This window comes from Salmo trutta, chromosome 32 (assembly GCF_901001165.1).
Source record: "Salmo trutta chromosome 32, fSalTru1.1, whole genome shotgun sequence".
NCBI classification, from domain to species: domain Eukaryota; kingdom Metazoa; phylum Chordata; class Actinopteri; order Salmoniformes; family Salmonidae; genus Salmo; species Salmo trutta.
In genome coordinates, this window is record NC_042988.1 from 43,682,814 (window position 1) to 43,705,897 (window position 23,084).

At 45.6% G+C, this 23,084-nt stretch overlaps 1 protein-coding gene across 2 annotated transcripts in view; it reads right to left on the reverse strand.

Moving 5' to 3' along the window:
• The window catches only part of LOC115171979 (ubiquitin carboxyl-terminal hydrolase 7), a 57,956-nt gene that overhangs the window by 25,518 nt on the left and 9,354 nt on the right, over window positions 1–23,084 (reverse strand). For both annotated transcript variants that reach the window (XM_029729217.1, XM_029729218.1), the window contains exons 2-18: window positions 22,049–22,150; window positions 21,204–21,402; window positions 19,464–19,602; window positions 19,293–19,381; window positions 17,455–17,563; window positions 16,907–17,037; window positions 16,010–16,064; window positions 9,417–9,497; window positions 6,196–6,286; window positions 4,657–4,739; window positions 3,141–3,250; window positions 2,042–2,219; window positions 1,619–1,763; window positions 1,252–1,382; window positions 856–990; window positions 587–688; window positions 366–471 (exon numbers count right to left, since the gene is read on the reverse strand). In XM_029729217.1, the coding sequence (XP_029585077.1) occupies window positions 366–471; window positions 587–688; window positions 856–990; window positions 1,252–1,382; window positions 1,619–1,763; window positions 2,042–2,219; window positions 3,141–3,250; window positions 4,657–4,739; window positions 6,196–6,286; window positions 9,417–9,497; window positions 16,010–16,064; window positions 16,907–17,037; window positions 17,455–17,563; window positions 19,293–19,381; window positions 19,464–19,602; window positions 21,204–21,402; window positions 22,049–22,150 (1,986 nt within the window). The remainder of the gene's footprint in view (window positions 1–365; window positions 472–586; window positions 689–855; window positions 991–1,251; window positions 1,383–1,618; window positions 1,764–2,041; window positions 2,220–3,140; window positions 3,251–4,656; window positions 4,740–6,195; window positions 6,287–9,416; window positions 9,498–16,009; window positions 16,065–16,906; window positions 17,038–17,454; window positions 17,564–19,292; window positions 19,382–19,463; window positions 19,603–21,203; window positions 21,403–22,048; window positions 22,151–23,084) is intronic.

Consider the following 23,084-nt stretch of genomic DNA (forward strand, 5'->3'; position numbering starts at 1 on the left):
CCCCCCCCCCCCAGTCAGAGGGCGTTAACGCCCCCCCCCCCCCCAGTCAGAGGGCGTTAACGCCCCCCCCCCCCAGTCAGAGGGCGTTAACGCCCCCCCCCCCCAGTCAGAGGGCGTTAACGCCCCCCCCCCCAGTCAGAGGGCGTTAACGCCCCCCCCCCCCAGTCAGAGGGCGTTAACGCCCCCCCCCAGTCAGAGGGCGTTAACGCCCCCCCCCCCCAGTCAGAGGGCGTTAACGCCCCCCCCCCCCAGTCAGAGGGCGTTAACGCCCGCCCAGTGTCCTAAACAACCTGGGAATAAAGGAATATCAGAATAACAGTCTTTGATAATCGGTAATAATCTGTAAAATAAATGTCTAAACGCACGGTCTTTGTCGAACTTGGGTAACGTTGCTCCACTGGCAGCCATCTCAGGATCCACCGTCTCCAAAAATATAGTCCAGGGATTCTCATTGTCGCTCAAGTCTATCATCTGGGGAGGAAATACACACAGGGTTACACACACATCTACACACACCAGTCCCTCTACTGTCTTCCAAGAGACTACAGGACAGTTTCCAGGTCAGCCTGATGGTTGTGTTACTCACAGACTTGCTGCAGTCTGCCTCGTAGTCCAGCATGGCAGGTCTCTTGGTGCCGTTGCTCCGGGCCTGCATGGGCCACAGCCTCATCTGGTCCTGTGGGAAACCCTGCAGCACATCAATACACACTGTCAGACTTGGGCTACACACAAGCATGGTTCCTCTCAAGGTTTCTTACTTCGGCGTCCTCTGGGAGAAGAAGAACAGTGGTCGAACAGCAGGTTAAAGGTTAACTGAGGAGAGGACAGCAACACACAGAGAGAAGAGAGTCTCACCATGGTCTGGGAGAGATTCTGGACAAACTCCTGCAGCGTGGAGCTCTTCAGGACCTTGAACACAGTGTACTTCACCTTCTCCTCATCATACATGTCATTACCCTGGTGACCACAGAACTGGTCCTCTGTCACAATCTGTGAGGAGAGAGGGGGAGGAGAGAGAGAGGGCGAGGGGGAGACAGAGGGAGGGGGAAGAGACATGGAGAGAGAGAGACAAGTGATTCATAACACCAACATTCTCCAAAAGCTGTTCTGTTATTAGCTGGACCTGTGACTGGGGGGGAAGAGCTCCAAGCCTTACCTGGACCTGTGACTGGCGGGGAAGAGCTCCAAGCCTTACCTGGACCTGTGACTGGGGGGGGGGGGGGGGGGATAGGAGAGAGCTCCAAGCCTTACCTGGACCTGCATGTAGAGATGGGCCTCCTGCCGCTCCTTCCTCTTCTGAGCCTCAACCCTCTTCTCCTCCTGAAGCCTCTCCACCAGCTGCTGGGGGATGTCCACGTCGTTTACCGCCAGCAGCACCTCACCTGGGGGGAGACGGGTAAACACAGGGTTACCTAACAATACCTCACCTGGGGGGAGACGGGTAAACACAGGGTTACCTAACAATACCTCACCTGGAGTGTTGACTACCATGTGCTACAAAAGGTAGTATAAGGCATCATAGCATTGACTTAGTGAGTTATAAGGCTTCATAGAGTTATAAAAGTCATCATAACCTGACTTAAGCTACTGAGTTGTAAAGCGCCATAAGGTGACTTACTGAGTTTGGACTCGCGGATGTACACCAGCATGTAAGCGTTGGTGCAGTGACGTACTGATAGGTCGTCGTCATGGCCACCGTAGTTGTGTTCAATGGCTTCCTCCTTGGTGCACCGTGACACCACGTCATCATCAAACTTACACCACTGGAGGAGGAGGAGAGACCGAGAGGAGACGGGAACGGAGAGGGAGACAGGAACAGATGTACGTTATGAAGAAAACAGTTGATGTTCCATCATTGTATCATTTCTTAGGACACACACGAGCAGAGTGTTGGGCTGCATATTATGACATCATTTCCTCTTACTAGGTTAATAACATGATAAAACACCTTCCAGGTTGACAATACAACAGTAGTTCTTACGCCACATTAATGATCAGATATACTAGTGCATTTAACTGATTGGTGGGTTGGGGGACTCACGATGGGCTCCTTGACGCTGACTTTTCCGTCTCCTTTGGGGTTGAGGTAGACAACGTAGTGTCCTCCGTGGTTGTCTCCGCTGTGCACCAGCACGGCATGCAGGATGTAGTTGGCCGGGTCCTTAGAGTCAGTCTTCTGGAGGAACTCATCCAGGGGTAGCTGCTCTGGAAACTCAAACCTGGGAGGGGGAGGAGAGACAGAGACACAGAGAGGGGGCAAGACAGAGAGGGAGCGAGAGGGAGAGGGGGCGAGAGGAAGAAAAGGTGTTTCTGTGATCAGTATTATCGTGTCCATGTTCTTCCTGTGTTGTAGATTCAATGTGAGCTCCATTCAGGACATCAGACAGGTATGTGCTGTGTTACCCCAGTGGGGCTTTGACCTACACGGGGGGTGGTACAGTTACCATGACCTACACGGGGGGGTACAGTTACCATGACCTACACGGGGGGGGTACAGTTACCATGACCTACACTGAGTGTACAAAACATTAGGAACACCAGCTCTTTCCATGACATAGACTGACCAGGTGTTATACATAACAGACTGACCAGGTGAATCCAGGTGAAAGCTATGATCCCTTATTGATGTCACTTGTTAAATCCACTTCAATCAGTGTAGATGAAGGGGAGGAGGCAGGTTAAATAAGTGTTTAAGCCTTGAGACAATTGAGACATGGATATTGTATGTGTGCTATTCAGAGGACAAGACAAAAGATTTAAGTGCCTTTGAACGGGATATGGCAGTAGATACCAGGTACACCGGATTGTGTCAAGAACTGCAACGCTGCTGGGTTTTTCACACTCAACAGTTTCCCTGTGTGTACCAAAAATGGTCCACCACCCAAAGGACATCCAGCCAACTGGACACAACTGTGGGAAGCATTGGAGTCAACATGGACCAGCATCCCTGTGGAACGCTTTCAACACCTTGTAGAGTCCATGTCCTGATGAACAGGCTGTTCTGAGGGCAAAACAGGGGCAACTCAATATTAGGAAGGTGTTCTTAATATTTGGTATAGTCAGTGTACCTGTGGAATCAACATGTTTAGACAGGTGTGTGTGTCGGTGTGTGTGCCCAGTGTGTGAGCTAGATGTGTTACCTGTCGTTGATCTTGATGTTTTGGTCGGTCTGAGGGTCGTACATGAACCTCATCAGCTGCAGGTGCAGAATGGGAGGGAAAGTCAGGAACTTCACCCCCTTCTCCGCTTCCTGGAAACACACACATGGCCAGGAAGTTTACTGACTCATCATCCATGTGTCCTCCAGTAGATTATACAGGACCGGAAACACTCCAGGTTTAAATCTAGATTATACAGGACCAGAAACCCTCCAGCTCTGAATCTAGATTATACAGGACCGGAAACACTCCAGGTTTAAATCTAGATTATACAGGACCAGAAACCCTCCAGGTCTGACTCTAGATTATACAGGACCGGAAACACTCCAGGTTTAAATCTAGATTATACAGGACCAGAAACCCTCCAGGTCTGAATCTAGATTATACAGGACCGGAAACACTCCAGGTCTAAATCTAGATTATACAGGACCAGAAACCCTCCAGGTCTGAATCTAGATTATACAGGACCAGAAACCCTCCAGGTCTGACTCTAGATTATACAGGACCAGAAACCCTCCAGGTCTGACTCTAGATTATACAGGACCAGAAACCCTCCAGGTCTGACTCTAGATTATACAGGACCGGAAACCCTCCAGGTTTAAATCTAGATTATACAGGACCAGAAACCCTCCAGGTCTAAATCTAGATTATACAGGACCAGAAACCCTCCAGGTCTGAATCTAGATTATACAGGACCAGAAACCCTCCAGGTTTAAATCTAGATTATACAGGACCGGAAAACCCTCCAAGTCTGAATCTAGATTATAGAGGACCAGAAACCCTCCAGGTCTAAATCTAGATTATACAGGACCAGAAACCCTCCAGGTCTGAATCTAGATTATACAGGACCAGAAACCCTCCAGGTCTAAATCTAGATTATACAGGACCAGAAACCCTCCAGGTCTGAATCTAGATTATACAGGACCAGAAACCCTCCAGGTCTGAATCTAGACAGAAAGTATGTGAAGATTATACAGGACCAGAGATGTTCAACTAACTGACCTTTCTCTGGTCCAAATAATTCATTTTTACCAACAAATCCTTCCTAAGAATTTTGAAATCCCGTTGTGGCCCTCAAACCAAAAATGATTGTAGAACAGGTGGGCAGCCTCACCTATAGGCCATGTTCATAAAGCACATTTACACCATTCATTAACCTGTTCTACAGCCTCACCTATAGGCCATGTTCATAAAGCACATTTACACTCCTCATTAACCTGTTCTACAGCCTCACCTATAGGCCATGTTCATAAAGCACATTTACACTCATCATTAACCTGTTCTACAGCCTCACCTATAGGCCATGTTCATAAAGCACATTTACACTCATCATTAACCTGTTCTACAGCCTCACCTATAGGCCATGTTCATAAAGCACATTTACACCATTCATTAACTCTATATAAACCCATTATGAAGATGTTATGGCCACCCGTAGTCTTATAAAGCATCTTTTAACCATACCTAAGGCCTTTATAAAGCCTGAATAAGGCCTCACCTGTAGGCCGTGTTCTCCTGCGTCGTATTTGTTGTCTCCGTCAAGCTGCTCCACAGCGACATAGTCCTTAAAGGACTCAAAGACTAGAGAGAGAAGAGAAACAGTTAGCCACACACACACACACCAACTCAGTAGCCTTGTGGTTAGAGTGTCTGCCCTGATATTGAAAGGTTGGGAGTTCTATCCCCGTACGAGTCATACCAAAGACTGTACAAATGCGATTTGAAGCATCTCTGCTTGGCACTCAGCATTAAGGACACTGGGAGTAAAGGCCGTCTGCATGTCAAACTCAGATAAACCCTTAACACTAGAAACGCCTGGCCTTTCAGCCCATCAGTACACGCTAGAGAACATTGCCTGGCATCCCCTTTAGCATCAGATGCATATCAACCTGCAAAGTGCACAAACATGCTTGATAAATAGTGAATAAACTAGCATAATTTATTAATTGCATTAAATAATATTCATGGAAATATCAAGGATGTAAACACTTGATATTTCCTTTACGTCTGTACACAGTGAGTGTTGCTTTACCACACCCCATCACACCGTGAGTGTTGCTTTACCACACGCCATCACTGATGTGGAGCACAGCTCCGCTGGTATGTTGTTCTGCTCAGAGGGAGGGGGGGGGGGCAGCTCCCAGCTTTGTTTGTTCACTGTTCCTAGCAGGCTAGTGTTCTTTGTTTGTTCACTGTTCCTAGCAGGCTAGTCTTCTTTGTTTGTTCACTGTTCCTAGCAGGCTAGTCTTCTGTGTTTGTTCACTGTTCCTAGCAGGCTAGTCTTCTGTGTTTGTTCACTGTTCCTAGCAGGCTAGTCTTCTTTGTTTGTTCACTGTTCCTAGCAGGCTAGTCTTCTGTGTTTGTTCACTGTTCCTAGCAGGCTAGTCTTCTTTGTTTGTTCACTGTTCCTAGCAGGCTAGTCTTCTTTGCAATCAACTTGTCTGCCAGGGAAATTGATGTGAAGAAGTTGTCCATGGTCACATTTCTGCCTTTGCCCATGTAAGGCTCCACGAGTCTCTAAACCACACTGTCAAACAGTCGCTCACCCGCCGGCCTGGCTTCCCACCCGCCGGCCTGGCTTCCCACCCGCCGGCCTGGCTTCCCACCCGCCGGCCTGGCTTCCCACCCGCCGGCCTGGTTTCCCACCCGCCAGCCTGGTTTCATCTTTCCCCAGATAGGGAAAGTCATTGAGCCAGTACCTGGTTGGGACATCAGCGGCTAACCAAAACTGAAGTCACATGTTCCATTATCAGCTTCTATCTCGTTTCTATTGGCCATTCAGCCACTGATGATATTTTAATGTTACGTTTATTATGTTACTAGTTTTTTGCTTGTAGAATTGCATGTAATTGGTTAAAAAGAAACGTGAACATTTGTCTACACCACCAAGATGGGGGCCTCTAAATGTCTCTAAAATCCAGCCGAGCCGACAGGACGACTGAGCCCCTTTCCAAAGCAGAAAACCCCCTGTATAAGGACGGAGACTGGATTGGACACACATCCAATAACCCAGAGAAGAAAAGGGATTGATACTCACTGTTTTTCTTTCCTTTGATACTGAGCTGGATGTCGTAGTAATCCTCTATCCGCTCTGACCGGTAGTCAACGTGCTTACACTGGATATAGGACTGGAGAGAGAGAGAGATACAACACAGTTACACTGGATATAGGACTGGAGAGAGAGAGAGATACAACACATAGTTACACTGGATATAGGACTGGAGAGAGAGAGAGATACAACACAGTTACACTGGATATAGGACTGGAGAGAGAGAGAGATACAACACATAGTTACACTGGATATAGGACTGGAGAGAGAGAGAGAGATACAACACATAGTTACACTGGATATAGGACTGGAGAGAGAGAGAGATACAACACATAGTTACACTGGATATAGGACTGGAGAGAGAGAGATACAACACAGTTACACTGGATATAGGACTGGAGAGAGAGAGAGATACAACACAGTTACACTGGATATAGGACTGGAGAGAGAGAGAGATACAACACAGTTACACTGGATATAGGACTGGAGAGAGAGAGAGATACAACACAGTTACACTGGATATAGGACTGGAGAGAGAGAGAGAACACAGTTACACTGGATATAGGACTGGAGAGAGAGACAACACACAGTTACACTGGATATAGGACTGGAGAGAGAGAGAGAGACAACACACAGTTACACTGGCTATAGGACTGGAGAGAGAGAGAGAGACAACACACAGTTACACTGGATATAGGACTGGAGAGAGAGAGAGACAACACACAGTTACACTGGATATAGGACTGGAGAGAGAGAGAGACAACACACAGTTACACTGGATATAGGACTGGAGAGAGAGAGAGACAACACACAGTTACACTGGATATAGGACTGGAGAGAGAGAGAGAACAACACACAGTTACACTGGATATAGGACTGGAGAGAGAGAGAGAGAGAACAACACACAGTTACACTGGATATAGGACTGGAGAGAGAGAGATACAACACACAGTTACACTGGATATAGGACTGGAGAGAGATACAACACAGTTACACTGGATATAGGACTGGAGAGAGATACAACACAGTTACACTGGATATAGGACTGGAGAGAGATACACAGTTACACTGGATATAGGACTGGAGAGAGAGAGAGAGAGAGACAACACACAGTTACACTGGATATAGGACTGGAGAGAGAGAGAGAGAGACAACACACAGTTACACTGGATATAGGACTGGAGAGAGAGAGAGAGAGAGAGAGACAACACACAGTTACACTGGATATAGGACTGGAGAGAGAGAGAGAGAGACAACACACAGTTACACTGGATATAGGACTGGAGAGAGAGAGAGAGAGAGAGAGAGACAACACACAGTTACACTGGATATAGGACTGGAGAGAGAGAGAGACAACACACAGTTACACTGGATATAGGACTGGAGAGAAAGAGAGACAACACACAGTTACACTGGATATAGGACTGGAGAGAGAGAGAGACAACACACAGTTACACTGGATATAGGACTGGAGAGAGAGAGAGACAACACACAGTTACACTGGATATAGGACTGGAGAGAGAGAGAGACAACACACAGTTACACTGGATATAGGACTGGAGAGAGAGAGAGAGAGAACAACACACAGTTACACTGGATATAGGACTGGAGAGAGAGAGATACAACACACAGTTACACTGGATATAGGACTGGAGAGAGATACAACACAGTTACACTGGATATAGGACTGGAGAGAGATACAACACAGTTACACTGGATATAGGACTGGAGAGAGAGAGAGAGAGAGACAACACACAGTTACACTGGATATAGGACTGGAGAGAGAGAGAGAGACAACACACAGTTACACTGGATATAGGACTGGAGAGAGAGAGAGAGAGAGACAACACAGTTACACTGGATATAGGACTGGAGAGAGAGAGTGACAACACACAGTTACACTGGATATAGGACTGGAGAGAAAGAGAGACAACACACAGTTACACTGGATATAGGACTGGAGAGAGAGAGAGACAACACACAGTTACACTGGATATAGGACTGGAGAGAGAGAGAGACAACACACAGTTACACTGGATATAGGACTGGAGAGAGAGAGAGAGAGAGACAACACACAGTTACACTGGATATAGGACTGGAGAGAGAGAGAGAGAGAGACAACACACAGTTACACTGGATATAGGACTGGAGAGAGAGAGAGAGAGAGACAACACACAGTTACACTGGATATAGGACTGGAGAGAGAGAGAGAGAGAGACAACACACAGTTACACTGGATATAGGACTGGAGAGAGAGAGAGAGAGACAACACACAGTTACACTGGATATAGGACTGGAGAGAGAGAGAGAGAGAGACAACACACAGTTACACTGGATATAGGACTGGAGAGAGAGGGAGACAACACACAGTTACACTGGATATAGGACTGGAGAGAGAGTGACAACACACAGTTACACTGGATATAGGACTGGAGAGAAAGAGAGACAACACACAGTTACACTGGATATAGGACTGGAGAGAGAGAGAGACAACACACAGTTACACTGGATATAGGACTGGAGAGAGAGAGAGACAACACACAGTTACACTGGATATAGGACTGGAGAGAGAGAGAGACAACACACAGTTACACTGGATACAGGACTGGAGAGAGAGAGAGACAACACACAGTTACACTGGATATAGGACTGGAGAGAGAGAGAGACAACACACAGTTACACTGGATATAGGACTGGAGAGAGAGACAACACACAGTTACACTGGATATAGGACTGGAGAGAGAGAGAGAGAGAACAACACACAGTTACACTGGATATAGGACTGGAGAGAGAGAGAGAGAGACAACACAGTTACACTGGATATAGGACTGGAGAGAGAGAGAGAGAGAGAGAAACACACAGTTACACTGGATATAGGACTGGAGAGAGAGAGAGAGAGAGAGAGACACAACACACAGTTACACTGGATATAGGACTGGAGAGAGAGAGAGAGAGAGACAACACACAGTTACACTGGATATAGGACTGGAGAGAGAGAGAGATACAACACAGTTACACTGGATATAGGACTGGAGAGAGAGAGAGACAACACACAGTTACACTGGATATAGGACTGGAGAGAGAGAGAGATACAACACAGTTACACTGGATATAGGTCTGGAGAGAGAGAACACAGTTACACTGGATATAGGACTGGAGAGAGAGAGAGAGACCTCAACGGGGAGAGAGAATAGAGGACGTGAACGTACCACCATCTTTCCTCTGAACAGTTTGGGGATGGTTCCCTCCACGCAGGTGCCTTTCATTTTGTTCTCAACGTTGTCCAGGAGCTGGAACACACACATTATGGAAGGAACAGTGTGTGAGCAGAGCAGAGATGGAGCGTGCCCGATTTGACTGGAGCGCAGAGCGAGATTCCCCAAAAGCTGGAGCGTTGGGCTTCTCACCCTCTCCAATCTGGCTCCAGCAACGTTCACTTCCCTAGCTCAGGGAGCGCCCGGCCCAGCATGCATTTGTAGTCTAATTGATTGCCACTATAGCCCCTTGCTTTAGCTACTGTCATGGAGTTCACTAAATATTTTCATCAAGAAACTGATAAAACACACAGGTGCTAAATCAAGGTGACTTACAAAGATGAGGACCAAGAGCAAGAGAGGCAGTGTGGTGATGTAGTGTCCACAACTAAAGAAGAGAGGCAGTGTGGTGATGTAGTGTCCACAACTAAAGAGAGGCAGTGTGGTGATGTAGTGTCCACAACTAAAGAAGAGAGGCAGTGTGGTGATGTAGTGTCCACAACTAAAGAAGAGAGGGAGTGGGGTGATGTAGTGTCCACAACTAAAGAAGAGAGGCAGTGTGGTGATGTAGTGTCCACAACTAAAGAAGAGAGGGAGTGTGGTTATATAGTGTCCACAACTAAAGAAGAGAAGCAGTGTGGTGATGTAGTGTCCACAACTAAAGAAGAGAGGCAGTGTGGTGATGTAGTGTCCACAACTAAAGAAGAGAGGGAGTGTGGTGATGTAGTGTCCACAACTAAAGAAGAGAGGCAGTGTGGTGATGTAGTGTCCACAACTAAAGAAGAGAGGCAGTGTGGTGATGTAGTGTCCACAACTAAAGAAGAGAGGGAGTGTGGTGATGTAGTGTCCACAACTAAAGAAGAGAGGGAGTGTGGTGATGTAGTGTCCACAACTAAAGAAGAGAGGCAGTGTGGTGATGTAGTGTCCACAACTAAAGAAGAGAGGCAGTGTGGTGATGTAGTGTCCACAACTAAAGAAGAGAGGCAGTGTGGTGATGTAGTGTCCACAACTAAAGAAGAGAGGCAGTGTGGTGATGTAGTGTCCACAACTAAAGAAGAGAGGCAGTGTGGTGATGTAGTGTCCACAACTAAAGAAGAGAGGGAGTGTGGTGATGTAGTGTCCGCAACTAAAGAAGAGAGACAGTGTGGTGATGTAGTGTCCACAACTAAAGAAGAGAGGGAGTGTGGTGATGCAGTGTCCACAACTAAAGAAGAGAGGCAGTGTGGTGATGTAGTGTCCACAACTAAAGAAGAGAGGGAGTGTGGTGATGTAGTGTCCACAACTAAAGAACCATTGTGGAATCTGAAACGACACCTATCCTGAAAGTATGATGGTGTTCTTACTGTGTACATGCCAACAGAAAGAACGAGGTGGGTAGATAACTAACTGTGTTATTGTAGCAAAGTATTTATTAACTAAAATTCAGATCTCTTAAACATTTCAGTTCATTGTTGTTCTATTATCTATACGATAGGGCATAATTGATTTTAGCCCAATAGGCCTGGCAGTCCCATGTTCAAGGAGCTTTCTGTTTTGATTGGGTTGTTTTGCCTAAAAGCCTTTAGGCCTACCTATAGATAAAATAACTCTGCATCTCTGCCCAGCCTGGATAGAGTGGCCAAAAGGGTGTTTATCATCCCCAGTGGCTCTGCAAGTGAGGAGATGATGTTCTCCACCACTGTCCTGCTCTCCAGTCACCATCACATGAGCCTGCAGACAGACAAGTCAAACTCCTGTTTCTAAGAATGAATTCAAAAAGGCACTAATAAGTGCATTTTCATTTTATTTGTATTTAATTCTAAGTAAGTCACAGGCCATATGCGTAATTTATAGACTATAATGATTAAATACAACTAAATGCTGTTTAAATGCTGAGTGCTTTATGTCCCTACCAGCCACTCCCAAATGCTTCAATGTATTTCTTTGTAGACTATACCCTTGAAATAATTGAAATAATACAGCCTAAATACTTCATTTTTGTTCCTTCTTAGTCTCCCTGTCTGGCTCTTAACCGATTGAGAGTGTTTATATGCTGTTTAATATGACATATAGCCTATTGAGTGTTTATATGCTGTTTAATATGACATGTAGTCTATTGAGTGTTTATATGGTGTTTAATATGACATGTAGCCTATTGAGTGTTTATATGCTGTTTAATATGACATGTATCCTATTCAGAGTGTTTATATGCTGTTTAATATGACATGTAGCCTATTGAGTGTTTATATGGTGTTTAATATGACATATAGCCTATTGAGTGTTTATATGCTGTTTAATATGACATATAGCCTATTGAGTGTTTATATGCTGTTTAATATGACATGTAGTCTATTGAGTGTTTATATGGTGTTTAACATGACATGTAGCCTATTGAGTGTTTATATGCTGTTTAATATGACATGTAGTCTATTGAGTGTTTATATGGTGTTTAATATGACATGTAGTCTATTCAGAGTGTTTATATGCTGTTTAATATGACATGTAGTCTATTCAGAGTGTTTATATGGTGTTTAATATGACATGTAGCCTATTCAGAGTGTTTATATAGTGTTTAATATGACATGTAGCCTATTGAGTGTTTATATGCTGTTTAATATGACATGTATCCTATTTAGAGTGTTTATATGCTGTTTAATATGACATATAGCCTATTGAGTGTTTATATGCTGTTTAATATGACATGTAGCCTATTGAGTGTTTATATGCTGTTTAATATGACATGTAGCCTATTGAGTGTTTATATGCTGTTTAATATGACATGTAGCCTATTGAGTGTTTATATGCTGTTTAATATGACATGTAGCCTATTGAGTGTTTATATGCTGTTTAATATGACACGTAGCCTATTCAGAGTGTTTATATGGTGTTTAATATGACACGTAGCCTATTCAGAGTGTTTATATGGTGTTTAATATGACATGTAGCCTATTCAGTGTTTATATGGTGTTTAATATGACATGTAGTCTATTCAGAGTGTTTATATGGTGTTTAATATGACATGTAGCCTATTCAGAGTGTTTATATGCTGTTTAATATGACATGTAGCCTATTCAGAGTGTTTATATGGTGTTTAATATGACATGTAGCCTATTCAGTGTTTATATGGTGTTTAATATGACATGTAGCCTATTCAGAGTGTTTGTATGGTGTTTAATATGACATGTAGCCTATTCAGAGTGTTTATATGCTGTTTAATATGACATGTAGCCTATTTGAAATGATGAGCGCTTCTGTTAATTATAATTCTTATCATTGAAATCCATATGGTTTGGTTTCAATACTTCAAAACCCAAATGGTAGGTTCAGGTAGACACACAAAAATAGATGGCTGCTGGTTAAATTATGATTTTAATGAACGGAGCGAATTTGGAGCGATGATTGTTTTTTTCCCTGTGAGGAAAGGACCGTGGGGCACCAGAGAGGTGAGTGATGAGCGGGATTTCAACCATTCAACTCTGCTCACATACTCTGGGAAGGAACACATACACATGTTATTTAACAAACATGGGACCTCAGATCCTCAAAAAGTTCTACAGCTGCACCATTGAGAGCATCCTGACTGGTTGCATCACCGCTATGGCCCTAAACATTTTCTAGGACTCCAGCCACCCAAGTCATAGACCACCGCATGGCAAGTGGTACCTGAGTCTGTGACCAAAAGGCTCCTAAACAGCTTCTAGCCCCAAGCCATAAGACTCCCGGACCAGTTCACCAAAGGGCCACCCCCGGACCAGTTCACCAAAGGGCCACCCGGACCAGTTCACCAAAGGGCCACCCGGACCAGTTCACCAAAGGGCCACCCGGACCAGTTCACCAAAGGGCCACCCCCGGACCAGTTCACCAAAGGGCCACCCGGACCAGTTCACCAAAGGGCCACCCGGACCATTTCACCAAAGGGCCACCCGGACCATTTCACCAAAGGGCTACCTTGCCTCTTGCACCGGCTCGATGTACACTCACCGCACATTCTACACTGGCACTCTAACACACACACACACACACGGGACACACACACATTGACGCCACACACACGCTGCTGCTTCTCTTATCTATCCTGATGGCCTAGTCACCTTTACCAATACCTACATATTACCTCAACTACCTGGTACCCCTGCACATTGACTCAGTACTGCTACTCCTTATAGTCTCATTATTACCTCAACTACCTGGTACCCTGCACATTGACTCAGTACTGGTAGTCATTATAGTCTCATTATTACCTCAACTACCTGGTACCCCTGCACATTGACTCAGTACTGGTAGTCATTATAGCCTCATTATTACCTCAACTACCTGGTACCCTGCACATTGACTCAGTACTGGTACTCCTTATAGTCTCATTATTACCTCAACTACCTGGTACCCCTGCACATTGACTCAGTACTGGTACTCCTTATAGTCTCATTATTACCTCAACTACCTGGTACCCCTGCACATTGACTCAGTACTGGTACTCCTTATAGTCTCATTATTACCTCAACTACCTGGTACCCCTGCACATTGACTCAGTACTGGTACTCCTTATAGTCTCATTATTACCTCAACTACCTGGTACCCCTGCACATTGACTCAGTACTGGTACTCCTTATAGTCTCATTATTACCTCAACTACCTGGTACCCCTGCACATTGACTCAGTACTGGTACTCCTTATAGTCTCATTATTACCCCAACTACCTGGTACCCCTGCACATTGACTCAGTACTGGTACTCCTTATAGTCTCATTATTACCTCAACTACCTGGTACCCCTGCACATTGACTCAGTACTGGTACTCCTTATAGTCTCATTATTACCCCAACTACCTGGTACCCCTGCACATTGACTCAGTACTGGTACTCCTTATAGTCTCATTATTACCTCAACTACCTGGTACCCCTGCACATTGACTCAGTACTGGTACTCCTTATAGTCTCATTATTACCTCAACTACCTGGTACCCCTGCACATTGACTCAGTACTGGTACTCCTTATAGTCTCATTATTACCCCAACTACCTGGTACCCCTACATACTGACTAGGTACCGGTACTCCTTGTATACAGCCTCGTTACTATCTTTCCTTTAGATCATTATTTACAACTCTGCCTTGTTGGTGAAGGCCTTGGAAGTAACCATTTCACGCTAAGCTCAACACCTGTGGTACTCGGCACGTGACAAAGAAAATTAGATTTGAACACACACACACACACACACACACACACACACACTGGAAAGAAAACAAACAGTGCGACCAACTCGGTCACATATGTGACAATATTTTGCTGTATGAGCAGCAGTTTTATTTTGGGAGCACTGTGTGACTATGAAAATGATCTTCCTGATAATAGTTGTAGTAATAAGGCTTGGCTGTACCAGTGTTTCTGATGCCTTACAGAAGCAAGTCAGTGCAGATTCATCAGCGTCATGGTTGCACCATTACTACAGAGACAATGGCTTGGTTCATACCCAACCAGGTCAACAGATCTGACCCATTACTATAGTGAAAACATGTTGGTTCTAACCCAACCAGGTCAACAGATCTGACCCATTACTATAGAGAAAACATATTGGTTCTAACCCAACCAGGTCAAAAGATCTGACCCATTACTATAGTGAAAACATGTTGGTTCTAACCCAACCAGGTCAAAAGATCTGACCCATTACTATAGTAAAAACATGTTGGTTCTAACCCAACCAGGTCAAAAGATCTGACTAGAAGCATTTGAATCTTCCTATAGCGGATTGCCGGGAACCGCATTTAACATTCATAAACCACGTCACAGACCATTCTAAAAGGACGTGCGCATCGACATCGTTAACCATTTGTTTACACGCCGTTCAGTCATGTTAGGTCACTGGCTAGCTAGTTAATAACCTGGTAACTTTAGTATATCCAGACATCTGGGGACACAGACAGGTAAAGCTTCTTCAGGAGATCAAGGATCATAGTAAGGACAGACATCTTGCATGTCATCATCAAACCAGACTTATTTTTAAAGAGACAGTGTACCATTTATAATATAACGCTTCTCAATAGGAAAACTGTGCTTTTACACAACATAGAAACCTCATTTCCCACAAATGATTTTGTAATTTCAATGGCATGTATTTTTCATCAAATGTTTAGCTTTTATAATAAACTAATGTATTTACAGTGTTACATATTAGTTTCTAGGTCTCAACATGTGCTTCAAAAGTAGCTAGAATTCATATAGGCCCAACATAGGCTGTATCTCAATCAATTTGAAGGTGCAATGTGCAGAAATCGCTCCAACATTTCCTGGTGGCTAAAATTCAAATAGCTCGCCTAATTTCAGTTTGTGACCAAACAAGCAATGTATAGTGTAGAGAATCATTGTACCATCTAAACCGCTGTGAAATATCTCTTCAATAACCAAAAATATTGTATTTTCAGCCGGTATACAAAACCTAAAGAAAAATACACACAAACAAAACTTAAGATCCGGTCTGGTGCTCCTAAATTTCGCGTGGTGCAACCAACATTTTTAAATTTAGAGCCCTGAATACACACACTACTGAACGAACACACACACACAGAACTACTCACCACTCTGCACAGCTCCTGAACGTCATGTTGCATGAAGCTGTCTAACGTCTCCCACCTACACAGAAAACAACACATTCACTGTCAACTTCAGTCACAATACCGCCATGTTTTTTTAAACAACACATTCACAATACCACCATGTTTTAAACACATTCACAATCTGTCAACTACGGTCACAAAACCACCATGTTTTAAACAACACATTCACAATGCCACCATGTTTTAAACAACACATTCACAATCTGTCAACTACTGTCACAATGCCACCATGTTTTAAACAACACATTCACAATCTGTCAACTACTGTCACAAAACCACCATGTTTTAAACAACACATTCACAATCTGTCAACTACTGTCACAAAACCACCATGTTTTAAACAACACATTCACAATCTGTCAACTACTGTCATAATACCACCATGTTTTAAACAACACATTCACAATCTGTCAACTACTGTCATAATACCACCATGTTTTAAACAACACATTCACAATCTGTCAACTACTGTCATAATACCACCATGTTTTAAACAACACATTCACAATCTGTCAACTACTGTCATAATACCACCATGTTTTAAACAACACATTCACAATCTGTCAACTACTGTCACAAAACCACCATGTTTAATCACTGACCCATAATGGAACATGATGCAAAGCGTCACTTGATCAGGACAATGTGACTTATTACCAGGGTCCATCACTGTAGTCACTATTCATTAGTGCACACCGATGCAAAACATTTAGCAATGGAAAATGAAAACAATCGTTTCTCAGACAAAATCAGGTAGTCCCTTCCAGTCTCATTGATTGATTAATCAATCAATCAATCAATCAATCAATCATCTCTTTCCTCCTGCAGCGTTGCTAGCTGAGGGGTCCTGGCACCTACCCAAAGGACTTGGTGAGTTTCTTGGTGCCGACGGGCTTGTCGCTGTGCTGCAGCTCATAGAAAACCCTCTGTAGAGCCAGCGGAACACTCTTAGACGAGTCATCTCCCTCTGTAGGCATCATGTACACCGCCTGGTAGAGAGAGAGAGGTGGGGTTAGACACACAAACACTCTCAGACGAGTCACCTCCCTCTGTAGGCATCATGTACACCGCCTGGTAGAGGAGAGAGGTGGGGCTAGACACACAAACATTCACACACTCTCTCAAAAGAGTTGTCTCCCTGTATAGACACCATATACACCGCCTGGTAGAGAGAGAGGGGGGTTAGACACACAAACACACTCTCATAAGAGCCGTCTCCCTCTGAACACATGTACACCGCCTGGTAGAGGAGAGAGGAGGGTTAGACACAAACATTCACACACTCTCTCAAAAGACTCGCCTCCCTGTATAGATATCATATACACCGCCTGGTAGGCACAGAGGAGAGGGGAGTTACACACACTTGAGCGTAGTATGACAGAGTGGTAGTTAGTTGTCTCACTGACCCTCCGTAGCTGGTTGGTGAAGAACAGGGTCTGTAGGAGGCTGTTCATATAACATGTCGCTCCCTGGTTCTTCAGACCCACGTAGCCGGTGTGTTTCTTTGAGTCCCACCTGCACACACACACACACACACACACACACACACACACACACACACACAGGACAGAAATGGGTTAACCCAACTACACACACACACACAGGACAGCCCTGCTCTAAACCAGGGGTGGGTAACTCCAGGAAGAGGGTTGGACAGCCCTGCTCTAAACCAGGGGTGGGTAACTCCAGGAAGAGGGTTGGACAGCCCTGCTCTAAACCAGGGGTGGGTAACTCCAGGAAGAGGGTTGGACAGCCCTGCTCTAAACCAGGGGTGGGTAACTCCAGGAAGAGGGTTGGACAGCCCTGCTCTAAACCAGGGGTGGGTAACTCCAGGAAGAGGGTTGGACAGCCCTGCTCTAAACCAGGGGTGGGTAACTCCAGGAAGAGGGTTGGACAGCCCTGCTCTAAACCAGGGGTGGGTAACTCCAGGAAGAGGGTTGGACAGCCCTGCTCTAAACCAGGGGTGGGTAACTCCAGGAAGAGGGTTGGACAGCCCTGCTCTAAACCAGGGGTGGGTAACTCCAGGAAGAGGGTTGGACAGCCCTGCTCTAAACCAGGGGTGGGTAACTCCAGGAAGAGGGTTGGACAGCCCTGCTCTAAACCAGGGGTGGGTAACTCCAGGCCCTTGAGGACCTGATTGGTGTCACACTTTTTCTCCATCCCTAGCAAACACAGCTGATTAATCACGTCATTCTAAACTGAAGATCATGATCAGGTGATTATTGGAGTCAGGTGTGTTAGCTGGGGCAAAACTGTGACACCAAATCAGGCCCTCCAGGACTGGAATTGCCCACCAGCCCTGGGTTAACCCAACTACACTGGGACACAGGGGTAAGTTTACAACCACACACTGATGTCAGGATCACAGGATCTATGGTCAGGTCACTAGAAATTAAACATTCTTAAAATCAAGCTTTTAATAAGATAGTTTTAATTCAAGACACCGCTAAATAGAACTGGTTCAAGATAGTGTTCTCGTTATTCCAAACATCTGGTGAACTGGCCAATGGTCCCAAAACACAGAGGTGAGAGAGGACAGCAAAAAGGGAACGAGAAGGAGAGAGAGAAAGAGAGCAGGTGAGAGAAGAGAGAAGGAGAGAGAGAGAGAAAGAGGCCAGGTGAGATAGAAGAGAGAAGGAGAGAGAGAGAGAAAGAGGCCAGGTGAGAGAAGAGAGAAGGAGAGAGAGAGAGAAAGAGGCCAGGTGGGATAGAAGAGAGAAGGAGAGAGAGAGAGAAAGAGGCCAGGTGAGAGAAGAGTGAAGGCGAGAGAGAGAGAAAGAGGCCAGGTGAGATAGAAGAGAGAAGGAGAGAGAGAGAGAGAGAAAGAGGCCAGGTGAGATAGAAGAGAGAAGGAGAGAGAGAGAGAGAAAGAAAGAGGCCAGGTGAGATAGAAGAGAGAAGGAGAGAGAGAGAGAGAAAGAGAGCAGGTGAGATAGAAGAGAGAAGGAGAGAGAGAGAGAGAAAGAGAGCAGGTGAGATAGAAGAGAGAAGGAGAGAGAGAGAGAGAAAGAGAGCAGGTGAGATAGAAGAGAGAAGGAGAGAGAGAGAGAGAGAAAGAGAGCAGGTGAGATTGAAGAGTGAAGGAGAGAGAGAGAGGAGAGCAGGTGAGATAGAAGAGTGAAGGAGAGAGAGAGAGAGAGAGAGAGAGAGGAGAGCAGGTGAGATAGAAGAGTGAAGGAGAGAGAGAGAGAAGGAGAGCAGGTGAGAGAAGAGGGAAGGAGAGAAGTGAGGAATCAAGACTCACGCCACTCCATGAGGAGCGTCCGCCTGCACGTAGACTTCAAAGGAGACTTTATCATCCTCCACAAAGCCTCTCTCTGGATCAGTCACATCCTGAAAACACACCGGAGGAAAATTATGTTGGCTGTGTCTGTACGTGTATATCCCAGTGTGTGTGTGTGTGTGTGGTACTCACGCTCCAGGACATAAAGTTAGAGAAGCCCCAGTCGTTTTCCTTGTGGAAGAAGAGGTGGCTGATTCTGCGGCTGAACGACTTCTCATCGTCCTTATAGTTGATGATCTTCAGCATGGCCTGAGCATGGCACGACCAGGACCTAGCAGGGGGACACATTTACACGTTACACCAGGAAACTACTTCAGCATGGCCTGAGCATGGCACGACCAGGACCTAGCAGGGGGACACATTTACACGTTACACCAGGAAACTACTTCAGCATGGCCTGAGCATGGCACGACCAGGACCTAGCAGGGGGACACATTTACACGTTACACCAGGAAACTACTTCAGCATGGCCTGAGCATGGCACGACCAGGACCTAGCAGGGGGACACATTTACACGTTACACCAGGAAACTACTTCAGCATGGCCTGAGCATGGCACGACCAGGACCTAGCAGGGGGACACATTTACACGTTACACCAGGAAACTACTTCAGCATGGCCTGAGCATGGCACGACCAGGACCTAGCAGGGGGACACATTTACACGTTACACCAGGAAACTACTTCAGCATGGCCTGAGCATGGCACGACCAGGACCTAGCAGGGGGACACATTTACACGTTACACCAGGAAACTACTTCAGCATGGCCTGAGCATGGCACGACCAGGACCTAGCAGGGGGACACATTTACACGTTACACCAGGAAACTACTTCAGCATGGCCTGAGCATGGCACGACCAGGACCTAGCAGGGGGACACATTTACAGGTTACACCAGGAAACTACTTCAGCATGGCCTGAGCATGGCACGACCAGGACCTAGCAGGGGGACACATTTACACGTTACACTAGGAAACTACTTCAGCATGGCCTGAGCATGGCACGACCAGGACCTAGCAGGGGGACACATTTACAGGTTACACCAGGAAACTACTTCAGCATGGCCTGAGCATGGCACGACCAGGACCTAGCAGGGGGACACATTTACACGTTACACCAGGAAACTACTTCAGCATGGCTTGACCAGGACCTAGCAGGGGGACACATTCACACGTTACACCAGGGGGACACATTTAAATGTTACACCACACACGAGCTAAGTCAGTGTTTCCACTTAAAAAGTCTAAATAAAAAGTCTGATGTGGAAAGTAATCGTGTGTGTGTGTGTGTGTGTGTGTGTGTGTGTGTAGCGGAGGTGAGTCGGACTCATGCTCTCGTGATGAGTTCACGTCACCCAGCCTACAACTTCAAAAACAGCGCCACCCTGGACCCAAGATGAAATGTCTTGTCCTAATGAACGGTTAAGTTGGTTTCCCCAGCAGGAGGCCGGGGTTCAGATCCCACCCATGACGTCTGTCTGTATCATGTGACGTCCATGGAGTCAGCAGGATACATATACCATGAGGTAGTCGCTAGAAACAGGGCCTAAGAGAAATGAAGCAATGCTGTGTTTCTCTGTGTGTGCGTGTCGATCAGGGTCTCTGCCTGCATGCTGTGTGTGCGTGTCGATCAGGGTCTCTGCCTGCATGCTGTGTGTGCGTGTCGATCAGGGTCTCTGCCTGCATGCTGTGTGTGCGTGTCGATCAGGGTCTCTGCCTGCATGCTGTGTGTGCGTGTCGATCAGGGTCTCTGCCTGCATGCTGTGTGTGCGTGTCGATCAGGGTCTCTGCCTGCATGCTGTGTGTGCGTGCACTAAGGGCCTAATGATTAAGGCGTTGGTCCCTGAGTGTGTGTGTGTATATCATGTGACTTACGTGGAGTCGGAGTCTGCGTTGCACTGCAGGAAGAAGCCAACACTCTTCTGGTGCGGCCGGTCTGGGTAGAAGCGAGGCATCACCATGATCTTCCAGGGCAGGTTCCTGACGAAGCAGGACGGGCTGAGAACAGACTCACTCAGCCGGCTGAACCTCTCCACCACAAAACGACATGTCGCCTCCGACCGCCAGCTGGTATCTAGATACACACACACAGCAGGGGAGGGTCAGTGTGTGGCCATCAGTGTGTGTGTGTGTGTGTCCATCAGCGTGTGTGTGTGTCCATCAGCGTGTGTGTGTGTCCATCAGCGTGTGTGTGTGTCCATCAGCGTGTGTGTGTGTGGCCATCAGTGTGTGTGGCCATCAGTGTGTGTGTGTGTGTCCATCGGTGTGTGTGGCCATCAGTGTGTGTGTGTGTGTGTGTGTGTGGCCATCAGTGTGTGTGTGTGTGTGTGTGTGTGTGGCCATCAGTGTGTGTGTGTGTGTGTCCATCGGTGTGTGTGTCCATCAGCGTGTGTGTATCCATCAGTGTGTGTGTGTGTGGCCATCAGTGTGTGTGTGTGTGTGTCCATCGGTGTGTGTGGCCATCAGTGTGTGTGTGTGTGTGTGTGTGTCCATCAGCGTGTGTGTATCCATCAGTGTGTGTGTGTGTCCATCAGCGTGTGTGTGTCCATCAGTGTGTGTGTATCCATCAGTGTGTGTGTGTATCCATCAGTGTGTGTGTGTGTGTGTATCCATCAGTGTGTGTGTATCCATCAGTGTGTGTGTGTGTGTGTGTGTGTGTGTGTGTGTGTGTGTGTGTGTGTGTGTGTGGCCATCAGTGTGTGCAGGTGAGTCCTCCTCACCATCCTCCATGTCCTCCTCTGTGTTGTGTCCGTCTGCCATGGCAACGTTGCCGTTAATCACCGGGTTGGCTGGGATTCTCGGGGGATCGTCTGTGTCCCCAGCTGCACATACACCACACAGAGAGGAAGACGATCGTCAGATAAACAGACATGGAAGACACCAGCATGGAGATACTGTATTATAGTTACTGTATTATAGTTATGATGACGGTCAGTTTAAAACACTGATCTGTATTATAGTTATGATGACTGGGTCAGTTTAAAACACTGATCTGTATTATATAGTTATGATGACTGGGTCAGTTTAAAACACTGATCTGTATTATATAGTTATGATGACTGGGTCAGTTTAAAACACTGATCTGTATTGACGTTATGATGACTGGGTCAGTTTAAAACACTGATCTGTATTATATAGTTATGATGACTGGGTCAGTTTAAAACACTGATCTGTATTATAGTTATGATGACTGGGTCAGTTTAAAACACTGATCTGTATTATAGTTATGATGACTGGGTCAGTTTAAAACACTGATCTGTATTATATAGTTATGATGACGGTCAGTTTAAAACACTGATCTGTATTATAGTTATGATGACTGGGTCAGTTTAAAACACTGATCTGTATTATAGTTATGATGACTGGGTCAGTTTAAAACACTGATCTGTATTATAGTTATGATGACTGGGTCAGTTTAAAACACTGATCTGTATTATAGTTATGATGACTGGGTCAGTTTAAAACACTGATCTGTATTATAGTTATGATGACTGGGTCAGTTTAAAACACTGATCTGTATTATATAGTTATGATGACTGGGTCAGTTTAAAACACTGATCTGTATTATATAGTTATGATGACTGGGTCAGTTTAAAACACTGATCTGTATTGACGTTATGATGACTGGGTCAGTTTAAAACACTGATCTGTATTATATAGTTATGATGACTGGGTCAGTTTAAAACACTGATCTGTATTATAGTTATGATGACTGGGTCAGTTTAAAACACTGATCTGTATTATAGTTATGATGAC